Source organism: Oncorhynchus keta, chromosome 34, assembly GCF_023373465.1.
Source record: "Oncorhynchus keta strain PuntledgeMale-10-30-2019 chromosome 34, Oket_V2, whole genome shotgun sequence".
Lineage (NCBI taxonomy): Eukaryota > Metazoa > Chordata > Actinopteri > Salmoniformes > Salmonidae > Oncorhynchus > Oncorhynchus keta.
The window spans coordinates 18,366,585-18,392,372 of record NC_068454.1 but is presented as its reverse complement, the minus strand read 5'-3'; the positions used below and the strand labels follow the sequence as shown (position 1 = coordinate 18,392,372).

Here is a 25,788-nt window from a genome sequence, read left to right as displayed (position 1 = left end):
TTTTTCTAAATGTTTTTATTTTACATTTCATCACATCTTCATCACACAGTACATTTTCAAGTGACAGCATCTTCCTTCATACAGGGGCTGTGTTGACCTTTGATGTGGTTAGTTGCTTCTTCAGCATGTGAAGTGACTCTGGGAGAAGGCACATTATGAAACACATGTTATCTGGTAAGAGCCCCCCACACACATATTCAATGCTTACATCACATACTACAGCAGTCAATGTACATACTGGGAAAAACCTCTAAGTAAAGTGACGTGTATGATGACACAATTAGAGAAGTACCACAGAAGATGCATTATGATAGCAAACCATGACAGTTTTCTCCTAAAAAGGCAATTAACCTTGACTGCTATCTGATGCCAATACAGATTAAGTAAATCGGTTCAGCATTTCATGAAGCTTAAATCTGCAGAGACCTGATAATACTGATGGCCTGGCCACTCCTTGGTGGCAGTGATTCAAAAGGGAAGCCATTGCACATATTCATACACGTCTTCTACTAGGAATCACATTAAACCATCTGACCATGGAATCTGAAAACACACACTCACAAACAACTCATAACTACAGTTATTCACCCTCTCCCCATGATAAAAATGGCATTAATGGTATAAGTGTATAAAATATTTTTTTATCTGAGTATATATTCCACCACCCTCTAGCCAACTCTGCTAGAGTTCTGAGTAAGTGGTAAGTGGTCTATGTCTGAGACCTGCGGTTGAACCCTTACAGAAAGCTTTATCATTGCCAGCATGCAACAGATGTAGGATTTTAAATTGAGCCAGTTTGATACAGCAGGAAAATAATCCTGCAGCAACAGAAAATGTGAATTATTAGGTGGGATATAACATTTTTGTAGGAGACGATCTATTTTTCAGTAGCACTTTACTTGACGCGGTCATAATCATGTCCTAATATGTCATAACAGTTGAAATAACTTGTCATAACCTGTTATAATATGGTCATATCACTGTCACGATACATATATGTAGACCTGTTGACATATATTGCATTATTATATGGCTGGTTATGACACCTACATAAGAGTGTTAAAACCCACACAACCTACCACACGAGGGCAAACACTTCATGTCAACACTATGTTTATGTTATAGAGTTTTGTATTTATTGACCATGTTAAATGATTATTGTAATTGGTGTCAGACATGCACCTACCCCAATGCTCTGTTGCTGATGACTGGGATGAATGCAGGAGCATGTTTCAGGAGCAGGACAAGACACCCTCTTTTAGACTGATGACTGACATTAGGGCAGGTACCTGATAGGCCTATCTGGCTTATATGATTCTGATTACCATAATGCTTCTTGACAGTGTCATAAAGTCTATTTTCTTAGTCCAAGTAAAGTGACACAGGGTGGTGAAGTTATTTGAAATATCTATACCTGTAAAGAATTCATTACAACATCCACAAAGTATTTAAGAAACAAACTTTTAAACGAAAGAAAAAACACATTTGTCATAACCACCCACAAAATAACGCAATATACTGTTTGTCACAACATGTGTAAATATATGGGTCATGACAGTGTTATGAGAATATTATGACAGGTTTTGACAAATTATGTCAGTTGTTATGACATATTATGACATGGTTATGATGGCGTTCTAACTTGTTATGACACTGGGTTTCAAATAAAGTTACCAATTTTTCACAAGGGAAAATCAAGTCTGAAATTTCAAAGTGGAAATGACAAACTTTAGAAGCCTTTTTACACTTCAACTACACTACAGTGCAGGAAAGTTCTCCTGCAGGTAAAACTCTCCCTCCACATGGTGATCAAATTAAGATCCTACATCTGTAGGAGGTTCCAGAAAGAAATCACGCTTAGCTAAATACTGTCAGTCGCCTACACATTATGTACACTTAATTGGCAAATAACTTGGCAAAGCAGGCTGTTCCATGAAACACTGAGAATAGAATGAAAATTCTGGGGGGTTCAAAAGGGTAGGTCCTCCACAGAAGCTGCATTACAGTGGTCTAAAGTGGGACTTTAAATATTGTAAATTCCATACAATAACTACTCAGCTCTTCTGCATTTAGTGTATCACAAGACGTGAGGGCCACTGAATACTGTAATAACCTGGTAGACTAAGGTATTTTCACTTCTCATTCAGAGTTTTCATGGTTTTCCCACAGACATAGTCCCTTTCATCTCGGGAACATACTTTACAATAGCACAAAGAATCCAAGGCAGTTACAAGAATAAAATAATTAGTCAGCATCCCACCTCATGATATATATCGATGGTGTTTGGGGTTATCAGAGGACAAGGTTAGGTTCAGATCTGTTAGGATGTGTTGTGATTATTCTGGGCTGTATTCAAAGAGTCTCAGAGTAGGAGTGCTGACCTAGGGTCAGGTATGTGACTGTCCATGTAATCTTATTTATTATGATCTGAAAGGGAAATCTGATCGCATATCAGCACTCCTACTATGAAACTCTTGAAACTGGTGAGTATAAGCCATTGTGACTAAACAATTGGTGTTTTGAGTGGATGGATTCAGATTCTCAGTGACCCTGTAATGTTGGTCATGATGGATTGTATTGTGTGTCCTCTTCTTGAGGTGGGCCTTGCTTCACTTCTGAAGGTGCAGCAGAATGTTGAGGAAAAGTCTCTGATTGGCTGAATATCACTTCCTCCTTTCAGACTCCGTCTGTGCAGAGGAACGAGAGAGAGAGAGAGAGTGAAAGAGAGAGAAAAAGAAACAGACAGAGAGAGAATACACCCTGGCATGAAGTTTTGATAACTGTGTAAATCTCTTTAGGACAAGGTGACTTTTAGAAATATATTTCCCTGTATTTACCCCCCAAAATGAAATGATATTTAGCTGCAAGTGTGGCTATCATAAAGAAATACAAACGCCATTTTGATCTGGACGAGAATGCCAAATTGAGGCAAAGGTAGGTATCTCTGGATTAAGTATCGAAAATGAGTTAAAAGTAGTAATTCATAAATTAGGTACATTTCTTTAAATTGACAATTCTGTGAACTGTCTTGTGCAAGTTTTAAATTGACACAATACCCGTTAGCAAAGGTGTCAGCTGGAGATGATGTGCAGGAGCTTGCACGGATTTGTAGTTTTGAATGATGTCTACTTTGATGCTAATTAGCATTTTTTAATCTGAGAGTAAATAGAGCCTAATATATTGACAAAAGTCACCTTTTTGATAACTAAAAGACAGGTGAGTATTTTCCTTGTCTTCTCTTTACAGCATCAACCCTTTCCTTTCTAAAAATGTTTTCCTGCAATGTTTTAAAAAAATATTGCGACATGCCTCGCTTGGCCTCTCTACTTTTGACAGACAGTGGCAACTCAAGAACAATCTGCCCAAATTGCACGTGCTTCCTTTCCTTCAGACTGTAGGCAATACAATAAAAAATGATCCACAACTTGTTTTTAAAAAAGAAGGTAAAAATCCTCTGTGGTCAGATCATGCTTTAGTAGTCTATTTAGAATTATTGTATTTATTTCTGTATAGACAGGAGTATGTTAATTAGGATATATCATTTTGGCAATTTAATTCAGTTTACTTGAGGAAAATCTTAGCTTCCCCTAGCCTTATGGACATGCTGCCTATGCTTGAAACCATAACAGCACGTAACTTCACTATTCGAGTGCAGGTTACGGATGAAGTTTGTTTTGTGGGCCACTCAAAATAAAAAAAACTAACCCTAACCCACTGGCCTTCCAAGTGACGCAGCGGCCTAAGGCACTGCAGTGCTTGAGGTGTCATTACAGCCCCGGGTTCAATCCCAGGCTGTGTCACAGCTGGCAGTGACTGGGAGACCCATGAGGCGGTTAGGAGAGGATTTGGCTGGCTGGGATTTTCTTGTCCCATCACTCTCTAGCGACTCCTTGCGGCGGGCCGGGCGCCTGCAAGGTGACTTCGGTTGCCAATTTTACAGTGTTTTCTCCGACACATTGGTCTGGCGTCTGGCTACCGGGTTACACTGTGCAGTGTGTCAAGAAGCAGTGCGGCTTGGCAGGGTTGTGTTTCGGAGGACAAATGGCTCTCGACCTTCACCTCTCCCAAGTCCATACGGGAGTTGCAGTGATGGGACAAGACTGTAACTACCAATTGGATATCACGAAATTGGGGAGAAAAACAGGTAAAAAGTACAAACAAAATTATAACAATCAAATAATAATTCTATATATAAAGACCAGATTAAATTAAGAATAGTCTGATGGGTGAGAATATGATCAAGTGCTTGTCAAATTGTGAATGAGAGACTGATGAAGTGTGTGCAGCCTGTGCAAGAAACCGAGCAGAGCTCAGGCGTTTCATGCTTTTTTCAAATCATCATTAATTGCATCATTCAGCCTTAAAATTGATAACATCAAAATATATAGCCTTACGTCTGTATCATAACTAAAGTTAAATAAATAACTCTAAATGAAGCATATAGGAGGATGTGCTTTGTTAACCGCTCAACACAGAATAGCCGCATGTGTGCACTCCTTCAAATCATTTGGAGAAATGATCCTTTCTATTTTATTCAGCTATGTTCAATTGAATTCTTTATACTATAAAATAATCTAAAATAATGCCATGGAATTCAAAGCAGATCTTGTCTGCTAAATTAACTGTGTAGCCTACAGCCATATGGCATAGCCAGATCAGGGCGTAACATTTAAAAAGTACATATATTTTAACCTTCATTTAACTGTCAGTTAAGAAGTGGCGGCAGGTAGCCTAGTGGTTAGAGCGTTGGGTCAATAACAAGCTAACAAGGTAAATATCTGTCGTTATGCCCCTGAACAAGCCAGTTAACCCACTGTCACGACCGTCGTAATAACATTCGGACCAAAGCGCAGCGTGATATGGGTTCCACATGTTTATTGAATGAAACGCACAAAAGCAATAAAGAACGAACGAAACGTGAAGTCAATGAAGTGCTCACAGGCAACTAACTACACATAAACAAGATCCCACAAAACACAGTGGGGAAATGGCTGCCTAAATATGATCCCCAATCAGAGACAACAAAAAACAGCTGCCTCTGACTGGGAACCATACCAGGCCGTCATAGAAATTAACAACCTAGATTACCCACCCTAGTCACACCCCGACCTAACCAAAATAGAGAATAAAAAGGCTCTCTATGGTCAGGATGTGACACCCACTGTTCCTAGGCCATCATTGTAATTTAGAATTTATTCTTAACTGACTTGCCTAGTTAAACAAAGGTTAAATAAATAAAATAACAAATTCTTATTTACTATGACGGCCTAGGAACAGTGGGTTAACGTCCTTGTTCGGGGGCAGAACGACAGATTTTTACCTTGTCAGCTCAGAGATTCAATCTAGCAACCTTTCGGTTACTGGCCCAACTCTAACCACTAGGCTACCTGCTAATAATAATAACAACTCAGAATATGCTATTCTGTTCTTCTGAAATAGGCTACATTTTCTTCATATCATGTTTCTTTAGACCTGTCTAAAATAAATAATGTATTTACTGTGATGGTTTAGACTATATTACTTTTTAAAATGTAGATGTTTCAACAGTCTGCATCAGTGTGTGGAAGCCAGGAGATGCTGAACGTGTTTATGTTAATTAACGGTCAATTACCGTGAGACCGACAGTTATTTGCTTGACAATCACATGCTGACAAAATGTCATGACCGCCACAGCCCTAGTTTGGGCACACTCTTTGTTGTATCCCTTACTATCCTTTATGTATAACATCTCCATTCTCCACAGAGCACTAGCAATGCTGAAACCAGCGATGACACAGAGGTTCTTTTAATTAAGGATCGACGTCCCATCAACGGGACAGCTGTAAATCTTGCAGAACCTTTTGTCACCATCGCAGATTTTAGAGAAACAACACATGTCGGTACATATAAGGGTCTTATATCGTCTGAAAGCTTAAATTCTTGGTAAAATAACTGAACTGTCCAATTCACAGTAGCTATTACTGTGAAAAAATGCCATGCTATTGTTTGAGGAGAGCTTTGATAAGTTTGATAAATTCACCTCTGAAGGTGAAATGTGTGCTTACGTTCTGAAATCTTGCTCTGATTTATCATCCAAAGGGTCCCAGAGATAACATGAAGTGTTGTTTTGTTAGATAAAATAATTTTTCATATCCTAAAAAGGTCCAAAAAGCATGCACGATCTATTTTGTATTTCCACTCGTTCAATTTGCAAAGAAAGGAATCGGTGAAAATCTAACCCTAAACTTTGTTTCAACCAGGCAAATCCCATTCGTATGTATTCATCAGAGATCCTAGAATGTAACCAGACTTCACTATATCATTAGGGGTGTAGTATATCCTATAGGACACCAAATTTGTTCAGAAAGCGACACCTTCATGGCAAGCCGATGACGTGGCCGATCTTCATTTGATCGACTGTACCAATCGGGGTCAAACAAAGATAGCTATATTGCCAATGAGCTGGGCTTTACGGGAGTATCTGAAAACCCTCTGTCTGTCGCAAAATGTAGGTGCTAACCTTTTGTGACAGCATGCCTTTTCGTTTTGGACAAAAATTATAAGAATATTCAGAGTTATGAAGTTATGAAAACTGGTTGTTTTGTAAATGTTGAACTTATAATATGGCTACTATTACTGGAAAATATAAATCAAAGTCCAAGTATACAGATTTGACGATATTCTTGCAGAAAAATTTAATATGAATGTAAATGTCTCCTTCACGATTTGCCCAAATGTACCTGGGTGACTTCATACTAAATGCCATGTAGTTCACTCATGCTTCAAGTTATCGGTCTGAAACTTTGCATATACACTGCTTCCATCATATGGACACCATCGGAATTACAACCAGAGTGATGGCTAGAACTGGGACCTTTCTCTTGCATTTCAAAGATGGTGGTAGAAAAATAACTATTGTTTTATTCTTTGTATTTTCTTCTACAAGAGCTATTGTGTTATATTCTTTTACATTCAATTCACATTTCCACGAACTTCAAAACGTTTCCTTTCAAATTGTACCAAGAATATGCATATCCGTGCTTCAGGGCCTGAGCTACAGGCAGTTAGATTTTGGTATGTCATTTTAGGCGAAAATTGAAAAAAAGGGGGCTATCACTAAGATTAAATGACCCCATAGTCCATAGAGAAAGAGGCCAAAGTTAGGGCAACAGGCAAAGTGCAGGTTGAGTGCAGGTAATAGGCAAGCTGACTGTCAATTCCCCCCATGTGAAGTTGGGGTGGTAGCGTCTTGTATTGGTTCCCTATACCATTCTGAGAACCACCAGATCTACTATAGCAACTAAAAACAGCTCCATCTGGCCAGCTGCAAAGTTTTATGTTTGTAATTCCTCTGTAGTGACTGGAGACAGCTGTCAGCATAGAGATGGATAGATACAAGGACAGAGAGCTCTATTTTCATGTGATCGATTCCCCCCACTCATACACAAGTCACGGCTGTGAATTCTAAGATTCAGGCAAGAATATACCTTGGCCCCTAAAGGTATCTGGTTAAATTTAGCAAATGCCAACCACAGGTTTGATATTTTCAAAGGATGCATAATTCCACATCTCTTTCTCAAACACACCATTATATTCCAGGGTGTTTTCATGGCTACTGTACGTGCTCAAACACTCAACTAATGAAAGTGATAATGACCTCAGAATGACCTCAGTTTCTTCCATCACAAGTCTACTGTGAGGGTGTTTACACACACACACACACACACACACACACACACACACACACACACACACACACACACACACACACACACACACACACACACACACACACACACACACACACACACACACACACACACACACACGCACACGCACACGCACACGCACACGCACACGCACACGCACACGCACACACACACACACACACACACTGTGGCGCCATAAACCTCTCATCCAAACAGTAGCAACCAGGTCATCCATGACCAACTTCCTCAGAAATTAATGTCAAGGTGGTGAGGTAGTCAGGAAAACACATGCCAGAACATACCAGGGAACTGAAGGGAACAGGAACAATATGGCACTCACACAAGAGACACACACAGCATAAACACACTGTAGTTACACAATTCCCATGACAAACAGAGAAACATACACTGAATGATTCCTGGAGAAAACCCCCCATCCCAGCTGTAGGGAATCATGGTGGTGACAACCATTAGCCTGAGAGCTACAAAATAGTCAACGAGGTCAATGAGGTCAGTGGACACCTTCTTTGAGATCTATGGAGGGAGAGAGTGAAGGATGACTTCCTAGAGAGAGAGAGACGAGACTGATACACACACACACACACACACACACACTCACCATCTTCTTTGCGCAGGAAACACTTCCAGAGACAGAAGCAGAGACATATGACTAGCAGAGCAGCTACAGTGGTCACAGAGATTAAGATGGTCAGAGCTGTCCCAACTAGAGAGAGAGAGAGAGGGAGAGCAGAGACAGACAGAGAAAAATAGAAAAAGTGAGAGATTAAGAGAAACACGGAGAAAGAGACAGTGAGAGGGAGAATAAGATATAGATTTAGAGAGACAGAGTGAAAGAGAAAGAGAGTAAGAGAGAGACAGTAAGAGAGAGGGAAAGAGAGAGATTGAGAGAGATTGAGAGTGAGAGAGAGTGAGAGAGAGAGAGAAAGATAATCATCTAGAAACAATTCTAACTTTTTAAAAGTACATGTTGATTGGTTCAGATTAAGTTTGGATTTCATTATGTACATATCTGATTTGACCATTTGGGAATGAACACTCATTAACCCTACTTGGCAATGACTTCAACAAAAACAAATCTCAAATCTTAAACACTGTGTTTAGGTCAGTCATTAATGTTTATCCATCACTCAAGGATCAGTATTCTTGGCTTTGTCCTGGTTTGGTCTGGCTACTTAAAGAAAAATGTTAGCTCTGAGCCAAGATAACATAGCACTGTCTCCTCCCAATGTGTGTGCGTGTGTATATGTCTGTGTGTGCGTGCACATTCGTGTTTGTCTCACTCACTCTTGGTGTTCATAGACACAGCGATGGGTGACTCCAGACCTTTATGGTGGACCAGGCATTTGACGGACACGTCCTTCAGCAGCCCTGATTGGACAGTGAGGGTGCTGATGACCAGGGTGGTCCCATCCCCCTGCTGGAGCTGTGATGTCACAGGGGGACCCATAGTTCGGTTGTCCCTCTCCACGTTCCACACTATCTCCACCGGGGGCCGTGACACGGCTGTACAGTTGGCCTCGATCACCCCTGGAGATGTGCTCTTGTAGCTCACCTGGGGTTTCGGCAGTACTGGGGAAGACACAGAGATAATCAAAGATCAATGTTGGGTTTAGTGAATCAGTGTGTTTTCAGGTGGGTTGACTTAACTATGACTTGGTCCTGCTTAGTGACTCACAAGTGGTGCAGCGGTCTAAGGCACTGCATCTCAGTGCTAGAGGCGTCACTACAGACCCTGGTTTGATTCCAGGCTGTATCACAACAGGCCGTGATTGGGAGTCCCATAGGGCGGCGCACAGCGTCCGGGTTAGGGTTTGGCCAGAGTAGGCTTTCATTGTATATAAGAATTTGTTCTTAACTGACTTGCCGAATTAAATAAAGGTAAAAAAAATTGATGACATGGATCACAAGAGAAAATCAAGTTATTTGGACAGAGAATGGATGTCACAGATAAAATCAATATGTGAAAAAACTAACAACTGTAGGAATCTTGTGACTATGTGCATACTGTACTTGAGATCCATATGCAACAAATCATCTCTGTTTTCAATTGTCTGTTCTCAGAGCTGCAGTAGGAATGTTTTTCATTGGAATTTAGAACATTTGTGTTGGCGAGAACTGATCTGGCTGGCCACAGATATTTGGCCCTGATAGCACAGCTGCAGTAGAGTGTCTTAACAGGCGTTTCAACTGAACCACCAATCTGGAGTAGATCTGTGGTAGAGGTGGAGCAACCCCAGGAGGAATTCAGACAACAGAACATTGCACTGTGATATGTACCAAGACTGCTATCTACTATAATAGCACTGTGATATGTACCAAGACTGCTATCTACTGCAATAGCACTGTGATATGTACCATGACTGCTATCTACTGCAATAGCACTGTGATATGTACCAAGGCTGCTATCTACTGACACAGCACTGTGATATGTACCATGACTGCTATCTACTGCAATAGCACTGTGATATGTACCAAGACTGCTATCTACTGACACAGCACTGTGATATGTACCAAGACTGCTATCTACTGACATAACACTGTGATATGTACCAAGACTGCTATCTACTGACATAGCACTCTTGGTACATATCACAGTGCTATGTCAGTAGATAGCAGTCTTGGTACATATCACAGTGCTATGTCAGTAGATAGCAGTATTGGTACATATCACAGTGTTATGTCAGTAGATAGCAGTCTTGGTACATATCACAGTGCTATTGCAGTAGATAGCAGTCTCTTTACATATCACAGTGCTATGTCAGTATATAGCAGTCTTGGTAAATATCACAGTGCTATGTTAGTAGATAGCAGTCTTGGTACATATCACAGTGTTATGTCAGTAGATAGCAGTCTTGGTACATATCACAGTGCTATCTACTGACATAGCACTGTGATATGTACCAAGACTGCTATCTACTGCAATAGCACTGTGATATGTACCAAGACTGCTATCTACTAACATAGCACTGTGATATGTACCAAGGCTGCTATCTACTAACATAGCACTGTGATATTTACCAAGACTGCTATATACTGACATAGCACTGTGATATGTAAAGAGACTGCTATCTACTGCAATAGCACTGTGATATGTACCAAGACTGCTATCTACTGACATAACACTGTGATATGTACCAAGACTGCTATCTACTGACATAACACTGTGATATGTACCAAGACTGCTATCTACTGACATAACACTGTGATATGTACCAAGACTGCTATCTACTGACATAGCACTGTGATGTCATACAGTACAGAGAAAGAAATCAAGTATATTTCCCCCTTTATTGACTAAAAAAGCATTTGATTCTATTTGGCACGAACGGCTATTCTTCAAAATTCTCCAAAGTGGACTTGGTGTTAAGGTTAATTGCTTCATAAAATGTATGTACACAGAAAACAAGTGTGCAATAAAAATCTAAAACCAAAGAACATCATTATTTTCACAACGTCGAGGTGTGAGACAAGGCTGCAGTGTGAGTGCAAACCTTTTCATCATTTATATAAATGAATTAGCAGACATGTTGGACCATTCTGCAGCCCAAAGTACCTGCTATATGCTGATGATTTGGTTCTTCTATTACCAACCAAAGAAGGTCTTCAACAGAACCTTAACATTCTAGAGCAATATTGCCATAATTGGGCCCTGGCAGTAAATAAAAAAACTAAAATTATGATTTTCCAGAAAAAAAGCCAGATGTCAGAAACACAAAAATAAATTCACCTTGAACAACACCATAATTGAACACTCACAATTACTCATACCTTGGTCTGACCATATCTGCATCTGGAAACTTGGCAGTAATATGGCAGTGAATTCACTCAAAGAAAAGCCCTCAGAGCATTGCATGCAATTAAAATGAAATTATTCAAAATCAACTACCCAATTAAAATTTGACAGTGTAATCTTACCAATAGCTCTTTATGGAAGTGAGATTTGGGGCCACTGAATTTAAAATGTGGGACAAACATCCAATTGAAACCCTACATGCAGAATTATGTTGGATAATTCATGTCGGGCAGAATTGGGCCGTTTTCCAGTGGCAATGAAAGTACAAAAAATATTATTCACATTTTGGCTACACCTAAATTCAAGTCCAAATTCAAGTCTCCAATTTAAAGCACTTCAAACCCAAGAGCTGAGCACAGAAACAAGCCCTCTCAGTCAGCTGGTGTTGGACTTCACCAACCAAGCTGACACCAGCACTGCTTCAAAAGAAAGAATTCAAATAAATGAAATCATGAACCAACCAATATGAATTGGCTGATTTTCTCTACTCTGTCAGAGATACGAAGCAGAGACAGATCCTTACCAAGTACAGGCTGAGTGACCACCAATTGGCAATAGAAACCAGCAGACGTAAAAAGACATGGCTTCCCAAAGAAGAGCGTGTATGTGGTCTCTCCACGACAAGGGAGGTAGAAACAGAGATGCACTTTCTCCTTTACTCTGATAAATATTCCTCACCATCAGATTCATTGTTCACAGAGATTACTACATTTATTCCAAATTGTAATTTATTAATTATGAATCTAAATTATTATTATTAATCTCAGAGGAAAAACAAAAGATACTCATGGGTGAATGAGTAACGGCTCCTATTGCAGCCAAATATGTATTTGCCTCCCATAGGGGCGGCAGCGTAGCCTAGTGGTTAGAGCGTTGGACTAGGAACCGGAAGGTTCCTAGTCCTGACAAAATCTGTCGTTCTGCCCCTGAACAGGAAGTTAACCCACTGTTTCCAGGCAGTCATTGAAAATAAGAATGTGTTCTTAACTGACTTGCCTGGTTAAATAAAGGTTATTATTATTTTTTTTTAAATAGCCTGAGAGACACTCAGGCTATGTTATTATTATTATTATTATTGTTGTGATTACTTTTCCAAATAGTAGTGGTACGGGCAGTAGGGGTGATGGTAATGATAGCAGTTTAATCGGTGGGAAAAGTACCCAATTGTCATACTTGGTGACAGGTAGCCTAGTGGTTTGGTTACTGGATCAAATCCCGTGCTGACAAGGTTCAAATCTGTTGTTCTGTCCCTGAGCAAGGCGTGGATGTCGATTATGGCAGCCCCACGCACCTCTCTGATTTAGAGGGGTTGGGTTAAATGCAGAAGACACATTTCAGTTGAAAGGTATCCCCCTTTCCCTACTTGAGTAAAAGTAAAGATACCTTAATAGAAAATTACTCAAGTAAAAGTGGAAGTCACACAGTAAAAGTCTAAAAGTATTTTGTTTTAAATATACTTAAATATCAAAAGTAAATGTAATTGCTAAAATATACTTAAGAATTGAAAGTAAAATTATAAATAATTTAAAATTAGAATGCCATTTGGCCCTAAACAGAGAGTACACAGTGGCAGAATAACTGACCACTGTGACTGACCCAAACTTTGACTACCGTATGTACAGACTCAGTGAGCATAGCCTTGCTATTGAGAGAGGCCGCCATAGGCAGACCTGGCTCTCAAGAGAAGACAGGCTATGTGCACACTGCTCACAAAATGAAGTGGAAACTGAGCTGTACTTCCTAACTTCCTGCCAAATGTATGACCATATTAGAGACACATATTTCCCTCAGATTACACACATCCCCAAAGAATTAAAATAAAAAAACTAACAATTTTGATAAACTCCCATATCTACTGGATGAAATTCCACAGTGTGCCATCACAGCAACAAGATGTGTGACCTGTTGCCACAAGAAAAGGGCAACCAGTGAAGAACAAACACCATTGTAAATACAACCCAACTTTATGTTTATTTATTTTCCCTTTTGTCGATCATTGCAGCACTGTATATAGACATGATATGACATTTGAAATGTCTTTATTATTTTGGAACTTCTGTGAGTGTAATGTTTACTGTTCATTTTATTCTTTATTTCACTTTTGTTGATTATCTAGTTCACTTGCTTTGGCTATGTTAACATATGTTTCCCATGCCAATAAAGCCCTTGAATTGAAATTGAATTGAAATAATTAAATTGAGGGATATGGCACAGGTTTTTCTGTTTGAATCGCTGGAAGTTCAATTTGAGACAAATGCCTTGCTGTTTGACTGGGCTGACAGGGAAAAGACAGAGAGAGGGAGAGCAAGAAGGAGAGAACGGGGAAAAGGGAGAGAGAGGGAGGGTTGATGAGACAGTAGGGAGCACTGTCTGCCTGAAACAGTAATACAGTCATGACTTTGGGTGTCACACTTTACTCCCCCCTCTCTCCCTTTAATAGATCCATTCTTCAGTGCTAATGTAAACTCTCTGTCAGTGTTACCTCAGTGAGACACAGCCATAGAAATAAAATGAATAGAAAGGGTGTCTCCATTCAAGTCAATGATGGCATAATGGGTGGACTGGCAGCCATTTTGAGTGTACCCATTACATTTACATTTACATTTAAGTCATTTAGCAGACGCTCTTATCCAGAGCGACTTACAAATTGGTGCATTCACCTTATGACATCCAGTGGAACAGCCACTTTACAATAGTGCATCTAAATCTTTTAAGGGGGGTGAGAAGGATTACTTTATCCTATCCTAGGTATTCCTTAAAGAGGTGGGGTTTCAGGTGTCTTCGGAAGGTGGTGATTGACTCCGCTGTCCTGGCGTCGTGAGGGAGTTTGTTTCACCATTGGGGAGCCAGAGCAGCGAACAGTTTTGACTGGGCTGAGCGGGAACTGTACTTCCTCAGTGGTAGGGAGGCGAGCAGGCCAGAGGTGGATGAACGCAGTGCCCTTGTTTGGGTGTAGGGCCTGATCAGAGCCTGGAGGTACTGAGGTGCCGTTCCCCTCACAGCTCCGTAGGCAAGCACCATGGTCTTGTAGCGGATGCGAGCTTCAACTGGAAGCCAGTGGAGAGAGCGGAGGAGCAGGGTGACGTGAGAGAACTTGGGAAGGTTGAACACCAGACGGGCTGCGGCGTTCTGGATGAGTTTTAGGGGTTTAATGGCACAGGCAGGGAGCCCAGCCAACAGCGAGTTGCAGTAATCCAGACGGGAGATGACAAGTGCCTGGATTAGGACCTGCGCCGCTTCCTGTGTGAGGCAGGGTCGTACTCTGCGGATGTTGTAGAGCATGAACCTACAGGAACGGGCCACCGCCTTGATGTTAGTTGAGAACGACAGGGTGTTGTCCAGGATCACGCCAAGGTTCTTAGCGCTCTGGGAGGAGGACACAATGGAGTTGTCAACCGTGATGGCGAGATCATGGAACGGGCAGTCCTTCCCCGGGAGGAAGAGCAGCTCCGTCTTGCCGAGGTTCAGCTTGAGGTGGTGATCCGTCATCCACACTGATATGTCTGCCAGACATGCAGAGATGCAATTCGCCACCTGGTCATCAGAAGGGGGAAAGGAGAAGATTAATTGTGTGTCGTCTGCATAGCAATGATAGGAGAGACCATGTGAGGTTATGACAGAGCCAAGTGACTTGGTGTATAGCGAGAATAGGAGAGGGCCTAGAACAGAGCCCTGGGGGACACCAGTGGTGAGAGCGCGTGGTGAGGAGACAGATTCTCGCCACGCCACCTGGTAGGAGCGACCTGTCAGGTAGGACGCAATCCAAGCGTGGGCCGCGCCGGAGATGCCCAACTCGGAGAGGGTGGAGAGGAGGATCTGATGGTTCACAGTATCGAAGGCAGCCGATAGGTCTAGAAGGATGAGAGCAGAGGAGAGAGAGTTAGCTTTAGCAGTGCGGAGCGCCTCCGTGATACAGAGAAGAGCAGTCTCAGTTGAATGACTAGTCTTGAAACCTGACTGATTTGGATCAAGAAGGTCATTCTGAGAGAGATAGCGGGAGAGCTGGCCAAGGACGGCACGTTCAAGAGTTTTGGAGAGAAAAGAAAGAAGAGATACTGGTCTGTAGTTGTTGACATCGGAGGGATCGAGTGTAGGTTTTTTCAGAAGGGGTGCAACTCTCGCTCTCTTGAAGACGGAAGGGACGTAGCCAGCAGTCAGGGATGAGTTGATGAGCGAGGTGAGGTAAGGGAGAAGGTCTCCGGAAATGGTCTGGAGAAGAGAGGAGGGGATAGGGTCGAGCGGGCAGGTTGTTGGGCGGCCGGCCGTCACAAGACGCAAGATTTCATCTGGAGAGAGAGGGGAGAAAGAGGTCAGAGCACCGGGTAGGGCAGTGTGAGCAGAACCAGCGGTGTCGTTTGACTTAGCAAACGAGGATCGGATGTCGTCGACCTTCTTTTCAAAATGGTTGACGAAGTCATCTGCAGAGAGGGATGCCAGTACCCATGCCAGGAAGTAAAATCAGGAAGTGTACCCTTCAATCTTTGCTGTGATTTGTTGAGTCAATTCAACTGACATTATGAAAAATACATTCCATTGCATGAGCCACATCAGTTAGCATCATTTTAATGAACATTCTACATTACCATGGCAATCCAGCATCAGTTGGTATAACATTTCAAAATAACGTGGAAATTATTGCATCACAATACCAGGCCTGTGTGTACCAGTGTACCAGTCAATTGCCAGGGTTAGAGCTTCCAAGTCCGTTCCATTCATTCTTATTTCTATGGACACACCACCAGCCTGGGTTTGTGTTAAACTTAATCACACAAACACCACTTACTACAACTTCAAACAGCCAGAAAAAGAATGATGAACGAACACTGATTTGGAACTAGTATGTGTGTGTGTGTGTGTGTGTGTGTGTGTGTGTGTGTGTGTGTGTGTGTGTGTGTGTGTGTGTGTGTGTGTGTGTGTGTGTGTGTGTGTGTGTGTGTGTGTGTGTGTGTGTGTGTGTGTGTGTGTGTGTGTGTGTACCTGTACTTCTTCCCTGAAGAGCCCTTACCAGCAACAGATGGACCTAATTTTCAGCCACAAACATGTCAAGAACAGCTCAGTATTTGATACACTCCTTTCCACCTCAATCCCTTTGGAGCTGCCTTCAGGTCCCAGTTTACATCGAACACATCTGTTCAGGGAGAACCTCTGGGCTGCAGAATACTGTAGCAGCAGTGGTCATCAAATAGAAGTAGCGGCATGTTGTTAAACTGCCTCTTTCACTGTTACTACTACAGTTTCCGTCATTTAAGACTGTCAACGCTGTCAGAGGACACAGAGGTCAGAGCACGCACTCGTGCACACACACACTTTGTCAAATAATCTCCCTCCCTTCCTTAGGTGAAACTATGCAGAAGCAACCGCCCAAAACAACTCCCAGTGCTCTAACCTAATATTTGACAACATATCAACCACCATCAGCCAATCACAACAGCAGTATTATTTCTCACTTTAGGGTCTGCACTGTATATTACTATAACAGAGGAGTGATAACTCTCCTCTATGGAGTGAAAGAGAGCATTCACCAGTCTGGTTTGTTCAGCACAGTCAGGTCTGTATCATGTTAACTATCATGCTGGGGATTCAAACATCATGCACTACCTATCACTCGACAGTAAACCCATTCAATACAGTGTAAAGCGCAAGCACCTGAAGGTGGGTATGCTGGCAATATATTTAATCATCATTACTATAAGTTACTATCATTACTGTAGATGCTATTAGACAGTGAGGAGGATAATTAGCTTAACCCTGGCAACGACAGTGAAGAAGGTGTATGTAGAGTAACCTTTCCTACCAAAGACAATGAGGCAGACGGTAGCACTCTTGGTTCGCTCTGGGTAGGTGTGGTACTCGCAGGTGTAGCAGCCCTCATCCTGGATGCTGACTGGTCTGATGGACAGCTGGCTGTGGGAGAGGGAGGGGGTCAGCCAGGCCCTCTCCTGGTAGGGCGGCTCGATCATGGGGTCGCTGCGCTTGGCATAGGAGGCTACTCCGCTGGAGTCCCCCTGCTCTGCTGTGTGTCTCCACAGCACCTGCTGTACCTTCTCTGGCAGGCCATAGGAGCAAGACAGGACTACCGCCTTACCACTCACCGCTGTCTTGTTACCCTCTGCAGTCACACGGGCTGGAGGAGAGGAAAACAACATGTTCACACAAACAGATAGACACACACACACGTACTATGCTATCTGTGCGTCTACCATTCTGTCTGCAACAGCAGTTTCTGATTAGCAGTATGAGCCTCCCCTCCTCAGCCCTCCCCTCCTCACAGTCTGTGACCGCACAGGATCTGTCAGAAATACATGGGTCTGCTCCCACGGCTTCTATGCTACATATAGGAACATATGACAACAGCACATGGGGATGGGAGTCATGACATCTCTCTACATCCATCAGAGTACATCCCTATAGTATAGAGGTTTATCAAAAGAGGAGTGAATACCTGATTCAGAGGGTTTGGGTTAAATGCAGAAGACACATTTCAGTTAAATGCATTCGGTTGTGCAACTGACTAGGTATCTCCTTTCCTGAATCAGTCTGCAGACAGGTAGCAAGGAACCACCGAGTCCACTGAGAACAAAGAAAGGCACCAAACAAAGGATGGGCAGAAAATGGAGTATAAATTGAGTTCAGAATCAACAACAGGCTACTTTTAAATGTTATGTGAGTGCCCATGCTGCTGACCAGAAACACCCTATGTCCAGCCCTTTCTTTCTAATCCTCTCTCTCTCTTCCTGTTGTTTGTCCCCTTAACGCCTCCAGACACTGTATCTGAATACAGAAAACCTCTGCCCCCTTCCTCCATCCCTCTGTTGAGGGATTAACTCCCCTAAGATCAAAGATTGTCAAGGAGGGAGTGAAGGAGGGCAGGAAAGAAAGAAGTACAAAACAATGATTGGGACATGCCCATGTACTCAGCTGTGACACTCAGACTACAATCACAGAGTAACACAGCAATGACAAAGAGGAAATCTGAACATTCTCCTCTATTCACATGTGACGGTGAGGCAGGTGCGTCCCTCCTGCGATCCTGAGGGGTAAAGGTCAAAGATGCAGGTGTAGCAGCCCTCGTCTCTGAAGCCCACCCTGCGGATGGTGATGGCTGAGGTGTCCTTGGGGGAGGGTGCAAGCTCTACATGCTGCTGGCCGCTCACGCTGTCCTTCTGGCTGGGCTCGTAGGTCAACAGAGTCTTGTTCTGGACATCCAGCCAGCGCACCTGTTTCAGGCTGTCCCCACGCCCCTTAGACACCATGCAGGACAGAGTGAAGGGGAGCTCCACTGGGGCCTCCATGCGCTCAGGGGCTGTTACCTTGCCTGGGACATGGATAGGGGAGGGGACAACAGGGATCACAGATCAGTCAAACAACTCATACACTTGTTGTTTGACTGATCTGCCCATGAATTATTCCACATGTTGATGTGTTACAGCCTGAATGTAATATGTCAATAAGTATGGAACCCATTTGTTTTGGAAAGCCTAAATAAGTTCAGGAGTAAAAGTCTCACAAAAAGTTGCATGGACTCACTCTGTGAGTAATAATAGTGTTCAACATGATTTTTGAATGACTACCTCATCTCTTTACCCCACACATACATACATACATTAAGGCCCCTCAGTCGAGAAATGAATTTCAAACACAGATTCAACCACAAAGACCAGAGAGGTTTTCCAATGCCTCACAAAGAAGGGCAGCTATTGGTAGATGGGTATAAAAAAAACAGACATTCAATATCCGTTTGAGGATGGTGAATTTATCAATTACACTTTGGCTGGTGTATCAATAGACCCAGTCATTACAAAGATACAGGCATCCTTACTAACTCAGTTGCCCAGAGGGGAAGAAGACCGCACAGGGATTTCACCATGAGGCTTATGGCTGTGATAAGGAGAAAACCTTGAATGGATCAACAACATTGTAGTTAATCCACAATACTAATCTTATTGACAGAACGAAAAATGGAAGCCTGTACAGACTTCAAATATTCCAAAACATGCATCATGTTTGCAACACGGCACTAAATTAATATTAAAAGAAATGTGGCAAAGCAATTCACTTTTTGTTCTGAACAGAAAGTGTTATGTTTCAGACAAATCCAATACAACACATTACTGAGTTCCACTCTCCATATTTTCTTTTCATATGCAAGGACTAGGAAGTTTTGCACAGGGATTTTCCTAGATGAAAACCTGGTTCAGTCTGCTTTCCACTATTTCAGCCACACCCGTTACTGACAGGTCGAGCACACAGCAAAGCAATCTCCATAGACAAACATTGGCAGTAGATTGGCCTTACTGAAGAGCTCAATGACTTTCAACGTGGCACCATCATAGGATGCCAAATTCCAACAAGTCATATTGTCAATTTTCTGCCCTGCTTGAGCTGCCCCGGTCAACCATACGTGCTGTTATTGTCAAATGGAAATGTCTAGGTGCAAAAACGGCTCAGCCGCGAAGTGGTAGGCCACACAAGCTCACAGAACAGGACCGCAGAGTGCTGAAGCGCACAGCCCGTAAAAATTGTCTGTCCTGGTTGCAACACTCACTACCGAGTTCCAAACTGCCTCTGGAAGCAAAGTCAGCACAATAACTGTTCATCGGGAGCTTCATGAAATGGGTTTCTATTTCCGAGTAGCCGCACACAAGCCTAAGATCACCACGAGCAATGTCAAGCGTCGGCTGGAGTGGTGTAAAGCTCGCCTCCATTGGACTGTGGAGCAGTGGAAATGTGTTCTCTGGAGTGACGAATCACACTTCACCATCTGGCATCCCGACGGACGACTCTGTGTTTTGGCGGATGCCAGGAGAACGCTGCCTGCCTGAATCCATAATGATCTGGGGCTGTTTTTCATGGTTTGGGCTAGGCCCCTTAGTTGCAGTGAAAGGAAATCTTAACGGTACAGCATACAAAGACATTCTAGACAATTCTGTGCTTCCAACTTCGTGGCAACAGTTTGGGGAAGGCCCTTTCCTGTTTCAGCATGACAATGCCCCCATGCACACAGAAAAGTCCATACAGAAATGGATTGTCGAGATTAGTGTGGAAGAACTTGACTGGCCTGCACACACCTCAATCCCATTGAACACCTTTGGGATGAATTGGAACGCCAACTGCGAGCCAGGCCTAATCGCCCAACATCAGTGCCCAACCACACGAATGCTCTTGTGGCTGAATGGAAGCAAGTCCCTGCACCAATGTTCCAACATCTAGTGGAAAGCCTTCCTAAAAGAGTGGAGGCTGTTATAGCAGCAAAGGTTAGACCAACTCCATCCATATCATTGACCATGACTTTAGAATGAGATGTTCGATGAGCAAGTGTCCACATACTTTAGGTCATGTAGTGTACTTATCTAAATGTGATATTTCTGTATTTAATTTTCAATAAATGTAAGAAAATGACTAAAAACATGTTTCCGTCTTGTCATTATGGGGTATTGTGTGTAGATGGGTGAGCCATTTCTTTGATTTGAATACATTCAGGCAGTAACAAAGCAAAGTGTGGAATAAGCCAAGGGATAGAAATCCTTTCTGAAGACACTGTATATGTGTAACACTGTACACAACATATTGTTTGGTGGAAACTTCCATAACCACAATAATGTGGTGAACTTACTAATAGAAATAAAAATGTGTCAATATGTCTAGTGCTATGTCCACTCACCCTGCAGTCTGACCACCATCAGTAAGGACACACACAGCTGCAGGCATCGCACCAGGGAGGACTCACACATCATAGTCTGCATTGGGCAGAGTAGACATTCATGGGCGGGGGTCAAAGTTCAAAGCTTTCCAGGACCAGGGTAGGCCACCACGGACTAAAATTGATTTTAATAACCATGTTTCTGTACAATCATCTGAAAGGATGTTACCTTACAGATCTGAACACTGTTTGAGTGATTTAAACAAGCCTCATCTTACATCTGCTCTTGACACACGTCTCCTATGAAAGATAAGGAGAACACACAGAGGGTGAAACAAACACACACATCCATGAATATGGCTTAATCCAGTGTGGAAGTCTGCCTCTGAACTGTTAACATAGGATCAGTTACTTAACCTTAGAAATGTGAAGGCAAAATGAAGGGCTTCATTCTACCATCAATGGACTGGCCATTACACACAGGCCAGCTGCCTTTCTCTGGCAGAATGAGTCTCCACTTGCTCCATTGAGGATAAACGATAACTTCTGACCAAGCAGACCGTAATAAGGTCTAACACACCTAAAAGAAAAACCTTGATTCCACAGTGAAAATAAAGGCTATTTTGAGTCATACCCAGAAGGCTGTGTTTCAATTTCTTGAATAAGATTAAGCCACCTGACAATCTTTAAATTAATTATTGTAAAAAAAATATAAAAAACTGCTAGCTCCTGAACACAATCCCATTTTGCTTTGTCAATTTGACCAGAGTAAAAGGGAGCACGAAATCATCTCACATCTCTCTGAAAACTATCTTCTTTAGCTACAAATAGGCTATATATTGTTGCTACCACATTGATGTTGTCACAACATTAAAGGAAATCATTAGCCGATAAACATTTAAGTGGACCATATTAGTAATACAATATACCTTTTACCCCAGCCAAATACAGCTAGTATAAACTATGGATCAAATTACAATGAAGGATCAACATTTAAACAAAGATTTCACAGGTGTATGATGCAGAATATACAAATCCAAAGTAGTATCCGAATAATTAGAGCGACTTTGGGCACTACAAGCCACTTTCTATCCTGAAACTTGATCTTAAATTATAATTAAAAGCTTACCTCTGTTGTAGCTTGCGGGCGTTACTTTGGCAGCTAGTCCGATCACTGTACTTTCATGGTCCGTGTATTTACATCTATTTCATAGACTGTCTATCACGGTTGTAAAGAGCAGCGCCAGATAAAACACCGCCCATCTGTGAGTCTACAAATCAGGACCAAATTGTGTGCATAAGAAAGGATGTTGGACAACAACTGAAATATGTGTATTTTCTAAATGTATGAACGTCATGTTTCCAACACTAGTCGTGCTTTGGGGCGAATTAATTGCATGTTCTTTTTATCGCACTTGTGTGCAGTGGGGACAAAAAGGCGCACCTATCGCTTCAACAGCGTGAGGTGTGAGAGTGCTACCCTCTAGTGGTTGGCATTTAAAGTACATTGGGAGTGTACGACCAATTCTATCACTACAGAGACACACTGAAGTGAAACTAAGCAGGCGTTGCAGTTCAGATCAATTATTTTTAGAAACCAGACTTTAATTCATTTGAGAGTAAATACATTTGGGCTTTTTTAAAACGTTTTCTGGGGGATAGATTTTTTTTCTAAATGGGCAGAGATAAAATACTTCCGTTTTATAGCTAACCTCATGCTATTTTACACATTTTGCCATGAACCTAACATGAATATTGCTGGTTTAGAGCAAATATCCTACCATTCTACATATTTTGCCATGGGACTGGTTTACGACATGTACAGTGCCATCTGGAGGAGGGGTGACTTACGTTGTATACCGAGATATCATTTTGTCAAGAAAAGATGGTCAAAACAATGTACATTTACTGGATCTTTACCTCTTTCTCCATTGAAATCAAACCAAAGCCAGCACACTAGTAATAAACACTATCCAGCCGCTGTGATGATAATCCACAGTGTTAAAATCACCTGAGAGAATGAGAAGAGCCTCTGAGTATTTGTTGCATAGATTTTCTTGTAAGTTGGGCAAAAGGGGTCTTATTTGGAGCATGTGAGTTAGGTTCATACACTTTACAGATGATGAAAATAGCATTATCAACTGTGTATCTCCATCAACTAACACATCTGGGATGCTAGATGATGGGTTGGTTGTAGTCACATTCTGGGGACCCTGTCCTTACAAAACAGAACTAAATAATAAATATTCACAGCCACATGTCAAACACAATGAAATGAAAAATTTTACACTGAAATGAAGGCTCGTTTTTCTCTTAGAATGTGTTAATATTATCACAACATTATGCAATGACCTCTCTGTTGATGGCTGGCGTTTTTTCAATCCGGATGCAAGGGGTTACAACTGGACCAACAAAACTACATCACAGAATCTAGAATAGATTTATTCCTTTGCTACAATTTGTTATAGATGTACAGTAAATCATCAATGTTATAGATGTACAGTAAATCATCAATGTTATAGATGTACAGTAAATCATCAATTTGTTATAGATGTACAGTAAATCATCAATTTGTTATAGATGTACAGTAAATCATCAATTGGTTATAGATGTACAGTAAATCATCAATGTTATAGATGTACAATAAATCATCAATTTGTTATAGATGTACAGTAAATCATCAATGTTATAGATGTACAGTAAATCATCAATGTTATAGATGTACAGTAAATCATCAATGTTATAGATGTACAGTAAATCATCAATGTTATAGATGTACAATAAATCATCAATTTGTTATAGATGTACAGTAAATCATCAATGTTATAGATGTACAGTAAATCATCAATGTTATAGATGTACAGTAAATCATCAATGTTATAGATGTACAGTAAATCATCAATGTTATAGATGTACAGTAAATCATCAATGTTATAGATGTACAGTAAATCATCAATTTGTTATAGATGTACAGTAAAATCAATGTTATAGATCAGTAAAATCAATTTGTTATAGAGTACAGTAAATCATCAATTTGTTATAGATGTACAGTAAATCATCAATGTTATAGATGTACAGTAAATCATCAATGTTATAGATGTACAGTAAATCATCAATTTGTTATAGATGTACAGTAAATCATCAATTTGTTATAGATGTACAGTAAATCATCAATGTTATAGATGTACAGTAAATCATCAATGTTATAGATGTACAGTAAATCATCAATGTTATAGATGTACAGTAAATCATCAATTTGTTATAGATGTACAGTAAATCATCAATGTTATAGATGTACAGTAAATCATCAATGTTATAGATGTACAGTAAATCATCAATGTTATAGATGTACAGTAAATCATCAATGTTATAGATGTACAGTAAATCATCAATTTGTTATAGATGTACAGTAAATCATCAATGTTATAGATGTACAGTAAATCATCAATGTTATAGATGTACAGTAAATCATCAATTTGTTATAGATGTACAGTAAATCATCAATGTTATAGATGTACAGTAAATCATCAATTTGTTATAGATGTACAGTAAATCATCAATGTTATAGATGTACAGTAAATCATCAATTTGTTATAGATGTACAGTAAATCATCAATGTTATAGATGTACAGTAAATCATCAATGTTATAGATGTACAGTAAATCATCAATTTGTTATAGATGTACACTAAATCATCAATGTTATAGATGTACAGTAAATCATCAATTTGTTATAGATGTACAGTAAATCATCAATTTGATAGATGTACAGTAAATCATCAATTTGTTATAGATGTACAGTAAATCATCAATTTGTTATAGATGTACAGTAAATCATCAATGTTATAGATGTACAGTAAATCATCAATGTTATAGATGTACAGTAAATCATCAATGTTATAGATGTACAGTAAATCATCAATGTTATAGATGTACAGTAAATCATCAATGTTATAGATGTACAGTAAATCATCAATTTGTTATAGATGTACAGTAAATCATCAATTTGTTATAGATGTACAGTAAATCATCAATGTTATAGATGTACAGTAAATCATCAATTTGTTATAGATGTACAGTAAATCATCAATGTTATAGATGTACAGTAAATCATCAATGTTATAGATGTACAGTAAATCATCAATGTTATAGATGTACAGTAAATCATCAATTTGTTATAGATGTACAGTAAATCATCAATTTGTTATAGATGTACAGTAAATCATCAATGTTATAGATGTACAGTAAATCATCAATTTGTTATAGATGTACAGTAAATCATCAATGTTATAGATGTACAGTAAATCGTCAATTGGTTATAGATGTACAGTAAATCATCAATGTTATAGATGTACAGTAAATCATCAATTTGTTATAGATGTACAGTAAATCGTCAATTTGTTATAGATGTACAGTAAATCATCAATGTTATAGATGTACACTAAATCATCAATGTTATAGATGTACAGTAAATCATCAATGTTATAGATGTACAGTAAATCATCAATTTGTTATAGATGTACACTAAATCATCAATGTTATAGATGTACAGTAAATCATCAATTTGTTATAGATGTACAGTAAATCATCAATGTTATAGATGTACAGTAAATCATCAATTTGTTATAGATGTACATGTTAAATCAT

At 40.6% G+C, this 25,788-nt stretch overlaps 1 protein-coding gene across 4 annotated transcripts; it reads right to left on the bottom strand.

Moving 5' to 3' along the window:
• On the bottom strand, window positions 1-22,549 carry zgc:113337 (uncharacterized protein LOC503741 homolog). Of its 4 annotated transcripts, none has more exons than XM_035763977.2 (8): window positions 22,272-22,548; window positions 21,372-21,442; window positions 21,164-21,239; window positions 18,497-18,817; window positions 17,297-17,626; window positions 8,994-9,278; window positions 8,308-8,412; window positions 1-2,687 (listed from the first exon to the last, which is right to left on the bottom strand). In XM_035763977.2, exons 3-8 carry the CDS (start codon window positions 21,234-21,236, stop codon window positions 2,677-2,679), a joined length of 1,125 nt encoding a protein of 374 aa, XP_035619870.1. In that variant the 5' UTR covers window positions 21,237-21,239; window positions 21,372-21,442; window positions 22,272-22,548; the 3' UTR covers window positions 1-2,676. The 4 variants fall into 4 exon arrangements, with proteins under 4 accessions (XP_035619870.1, XP_035619871.1, XP_035619876.1 ...); XM_035763978.2 differs by having other exon boundaries at window positions 21,377-21,442; XM_035763983.2 differs by lacking the exon at window positions 8,308-8,412 and having other exon boundaries at window positions 22,272-22,549.
• Between the last annotated feature and the right edge of the window lie 3,239 nt (window positions 22,550-25,788).